The 5,389-nt window shown below is 40.7% G+C and overlaps 1 protein-coding gene across 1 annotated transcript in view; it reads right to left on the bottom strand.

Moving 5' to 3' along the window:
* Positions 1 to 5,389, bottom strand: part of BMPR2 (bone morphogenetic protein receptor type 2) — a 60,339-nt gene that overhangs the window by 11,154 nt on the left and 43,796 nt on the right. Inside the window, exons 10-12 of the mRNA XM_017735558.1 lie at positions 4,914 to 5,061; positions 3,832 to 3,968; positions 20 to 192 (exon numbers count right to left, since the gene is read on the bottom strand). Of these exons, the coding sequence (XP_017591047.1) occupies positions 20 to 192; positions 3,832 to 3,968; positions 4,914 to 5,061 (458 nt within the window). The remainder of the gene's footprint in view (positions 1 to 19; positions 193 to 3,831; positions 3,969 to 4,913; positions 5,062 to 5,389) is intronic.

Here is a 5,389-nt window from a genome sequence, read left to right as displayed (position 1 = left end):
AAATGTGCTTTCTTTTTACCTCTCATTTTGCATGGCAGTTGACATAGGGTTGACTGTTGGACTAACTGATTTATTTCTCTCCCAAATCATCATGAGTTCTGCCATTCTCTCCTCAGCACACTGTGCTGTTAGCCGAGCTTCTGCATCTTGATCCCAACAGTCTTCAATTGTTTCTTTAAGTGACCTCACAGCCTGCCAGGAGACAAAATCCTTTTCTCGTAAGTTTTTTTACCTTTACATTGTGCTTCTGATTTACTGTTTTATGGCAGCATTCTGCATGCATGAAAACAGTTACAAGCTGGTGAAAGTGAGAAACAGAAGATACACAACTGCATTCAAAGTTAATTTAACCTAATAATAGCAATATCCAAGTCTAATATTATCACACCTCACATACACACATCAACTTGGAAGACGCTTACTTAGGAAAAGCTGCATTCACCAATGTCCATACAACCTTCAGCCAGCCCTCTGATGGATGCATGCTCAGCTCAATCTCCTTGCCTTATGAGACCTGTGTACTAAGGATTGCTGACACTCTGGAAATGCTGTCATGGTTATCCTCACAGCTCTGCTAATGGCCACTGCCTTGCTTCCTCACACTGTATGCAAATAACAGCCATGCTCACTTCATCATCCTTGTCTTCTCTATTTACCACAGTGACATCCAAATGTCTCATAAGTATCAATGAATTTGTCTGTGCCATGGGAGAAGGTTTTTGTTGCACTTGTTTTACAGGTGGAGAAACAGAAACACACATGTGTTCCTGGCATCACACTGTGGGATGAACTGTACAGTCAGGACTAGAGCTCAAGACCTCCAAAACATGCTGCCATATGTTCAGGGAACCAAAGAGGAAACAACTGAAATTACAAGCACTGAACACTTCTGTTTCCACTCCATCTGGAGTACAAAAGCCAGGCAGACATTTATGGCCCCCCTGCTGCCAGTCTATGGCCCATGGAGAGGATCTGGTTTGCCAGCACAGCTCACATCTACAGCCTACTTCAACCTCTCCAGGACTGAGGACTGCGCATAATCCCTGCTGGGCACTATGGCATTCAGTGGGCCCTGCTGACTGTCTTTGTGCTAGAACTGCCTTGTGCCCTTCCGGCAGTGGAAGCCAGGACTAGCTCTGAGTGTGAGCCAAGAGCTCCTCACCCACAGAGTGGGCTCCTGGCATCGCTTGCATCTGGCAATCCCTGCTGCTTGGCGATGCAGCTCTGGCTGCACAGGTGGGGACGAGCTCCCCCACAAGCAAACCTTTCATCTCCCTTCCCACAGCAGATCACAGAGCAGATAAGCCAATACCCTCCCCTTAGCTGAGGGACACAAGTTGGAAAGCACCCTCAGGGACAAGGACAAGATAGGGTACTGCATCCATTTTCTCTCCCACAACAAAATGCCTTCATTCAGCTTTTAGGACTTGATTTCACCACAGTTTAGACCAAGTATCTAAGTCAGTGGACACCCTAATGTCCTGTCTTGCCTCTTTGCAAGACTCCTTCCTACAGGTTTCAACCAGTGTTTAATTTAATACTGTATGTCCTCTAGCAGATCCTTTCCTTTTGATGTTTTAAGGATCATGAAAGGAACACAGTAATGACTGTACACACAGTTATCAAAACAGAAGTTCTTTAGCATCACATTTACCACAATTATGTGTTTTCTATTAATTTCAGGTTCAAAGACAACTATGCTAAAATGCACTATTTACAAGTACTAGCACTCATCAAAAAGATGGAATGGATCAGAAATCTGCATTACTCTATTATTCTGTTAATATCCTTCAGTGCTGACCTCTGAAGTCAAGCGTGGATCCCACTCTGGCAAGTGAAACAAGAATACTGTAACATCTCAACACAGTTTATAGCCCTTGAATTATTTTATGTACATCCTCTGCTCAGGTTGTTGCTTTACACTGTGAAAAACAATGCTGCTAATTAAGGTCTGTAACATAACATAGATGGTTCCAGAAGCAGACTGAGACTGCATAGGTAACCACAAATCAGGATTCCACATCTTTTGAGTACCTTAATTATGTGATGAAAAATAAAACATTGTTTTTTATTTGTGTTTCTCAAATGAAAAGGACAAATGCATTTCTTTCACGGATGAATTTGCAGGAAGGTATTATAACCCAACATGTCAGCAGAGCTTTAAATAATGGAAAGAAGTCTTTTACATGTGCATTAGATACAGGAGGTTGGGACCTGGGTCCAGAGTGAGGTTATCTGGAGCTTTCTACACTATCTGCCCTAGAGTGCTCATTCAGATATTATCTTAGACTGGCATAGGGTGGAGGAAGTTCTTTGACACACATTTATTATTATTCTTTTCTCGTAAAGCAATGGTGTAGATCAATTCTTAGAGCTAAAGTTACCAACATTTTTGTTATTCAGAAAAAAACCACTAACAACACAAAGATTGTGTTAGGCATTTTAAATATGGGGGTCATCTAATAATGCTGGAGTCTATCAGCTTGCTAGAACATAATTAACATTTAAAATGGTAGTCAGCAAAACAAAACAAATCTTGAACTGTTTTAGTTTTAACTGTGTTCAGAAACAGCTGTCAAGCTTGGTTCTTCCAACACTGCATTTGCCAACACGTTTATAGTTGAAACAGCTGTTGTTTGATTTCATATACACTTTGGGCACTGATTCCTTTTTTTTCCTCTTCTCCCCCTTTGCCCCCATGACTGGCTGGGCAAAAGTTTGTAATAAAAGAACCTCTCTTGGAAGCTCTCAGCTTGGTTTCGACATGTTTTACTGCAGTGTACCACTGCAGGCTATGCTCCTCTCTGAAAGCAGGTTCCTACGTATTTACAAGCACGAGCACAGGTGAGGCCTTGGGCTCCTCCTGGTCTGCACAGTAGCTACAAACTTATCAACCACCAAAGTCTCTGAAGATTGAAGGGCGTAATTTCAACAAGGGAATAACTGGAAATATCTTTTCAAATAAGTCAAATATACCATTTTCATAGTTACAACTAAGCTATATTACCTTGTATCAGGTAGAATCCAGTAACTGTTTGCATTTCACTTTGCTTGTAATAAAAGACAAACAGCCCCCTCTAAGCCAAGGGGATTCACATTACCTGACCTTTGCTGCAGATGAAAGCAAGCACAGACTCTCTCACCAGAGTTCAGCTGACTTGCTCTAACTTGTTGGCCTGCAGCAGCAAGGCTCTAAGCCACAGCTACGCTAATTCAAAACAACAAACAATATTATGATGTTTATAGTCTTGAAAATAAAAACTGCAGATCAAATGAACCCATATAAAATTCTTAATGCAGTTATAATGAAATGATTGCTAGAAGCTTTAGCCTCTGCAAATTCTGAGGACTATACAAGTTCAAAAAAGTTTATTACAATGTTTACCAATTTTAGTTTTGGAAGAGTATATTGACATTTTTGCCAGCTATTTTAGTTGGTATTTTAGTTCAGTTTTATTAGTTTATAAGATGTCAAAAGCAAAAAATGGCTTCATGGTTCTCATTCAGCACACAGAGAACACATGGGTGCTTCATGCACAATACTACAGGTAGTGTCCAAAAATTAATATAACAGGTTATCTTTGGTGTATCACACTGCAGCATGCAGCAACAACAACAGTATTTTTCCTTAAAAGAAATCTAATTTTCATGTCAATAACCTTTAAAAACTGAATTCAATATTTAACAAGTCCAGGCAGAAAACAGCTCCCAATCCTTAAATACTAACAAAGAGGAAAAAATCCCCCAAAACCTAAAAAATTGTTTTTAAGAAATGAATACACCCTAAAGCTGGTTTAATCACTGTTTCTTTGAAAATATTCTCTTTCTCACCAGGCTGTTCTCCTTCCAGGCTTCTGGGAATTTCGGTCTTTGCTTCTCTCTAGACACCAAGACTTGCATATCTTCAAAAGTGGGATGGTTTCCGACTTCAGTCTGGAAAGCCATCTGGTACTCTGGCACAGATTCCCCTGTTAGCAAAAGAAAGAAAGGGGGAAAAAAAATCAATCACAGATTAAAAGGCAGAGCAAGGGCTTTGAGTTGATGAAAGGCATTATCAAAGTTGCTGTCTATCGAGATGCTCCCCACTTTCCCCAAAGTCTAACTTCCAAAAAAAAGCTGAATTAACTGCAAATGAATTAAGTGCTGTTCAGCAACCTTTCAAAGCATAGCATCCTCAGACTTTACTGGTTCAGTGGCACATTTGGAGTGTCTTGGAGCCTGAGGATGACACCTGCTTTCTGTGAAATGCCACTGACTGATTATATTCATGTACTTCATTCAGGAGGAAGCCCAGCAAGATTACAAGCCTCTGCAGATAAAGTACAGCTGTTTGACTGTAGAGAGAATGCTGCATTTTAGATTCATTCTTGTAGTTTGGGAAGAAGATGGTGGATGCGGCACAGTCTCGTGTAAATTTTAAGCCTACTTCCTTTTGGTTTGCGTTACAGGTATGGAGGCTTTCCCTGAATTTTCAATGTCACTCTCATAAATATGTATGACTGACTAAAGGCTATATTAAGTCATAGTGTTTTTTCATGAGGAAAAGTCTGAAAGACACTTCAGGCACTTCTGTCAGTTCTAAGAACTGGAAACAATGCCTTTGCCATCAGTCTAACTCTCGATGTTTTTAAACTCTGGACAATAATAACAACAACAATAACGCTCAAATGGCACTCAGCACGAGGCCTGCAAACCGCCTGAACACGTCATACCTTTCGGCAGGAAGCACCCCTCGCCCTCAGCCGCACTGTCCTGACAAACACCACCTCGAACACTAGATGGCACCGACTTAATGGCAGAAGCAACTGAGAAACAACTTCCCTTCTCCACTTCCAAAAGCTCGGGCTCGGGAGTAGCTCTGGTTGTTGGTGCCACTTCCTACTACTATGGTTTTCTCCAGTTCTTTTAGTTACCTGGGAAGAGGTCTGTACATCTCATGAATATCTCCCAGTAGATAAGGCCCAGCGCATACATATCTACTTGTTTCAAAGCAGATTCACAGTCCCTCAAGTTCACTGCTCCTTCAAGCACTTCTGGGGCCATATAGCGGATCGTACCGACCTGAGAAAACATCAGATCAAAGCTTCACATCAGGAAGTAATTTCCAAATTCAATTTAGTTTTTTAATACCCTATTCTGCTTGGTATTTTCTACAGTTAAGGAAAACACAGCTCGTTCCTAATCGATGTCCTCAGATTCTACATTCTTACCAGTCTAGTCATAACAAAACCCTTCCCCTACTCTGTCACTTTTTTGTATGTACCAGAACAAAATTATTTTGTCCCTTAATGTTCTCATATGAAATATGATACAGTAGAAATGTTTCTTTTTCCTGAAATTACACTATTAAACACCAAGGTATGAATCATAATGGAAGAGGATCCTGTTG

Source organism: Corvus brachyrhynchos, unplaced genomic scaffold (genome assembly GCF_000691975.1).
Source record: "Corvus brachyrhynchos isolate BGI_N302 unplaced genomic scaffold, ASM69197v1 scaffold255, whole genome shotgun sequence".
NCBI classification, from domain to species: Eukaryota; Metazoa; Chordata; class Aves; order Passeriformes; family Corvidae; genus Corvus; species Corvus brachyrhynchos.
Note: the sequence above shows the minus strand (reverse complement) of the source record. Positions and strands in the feature narration are given on the sequence as shown.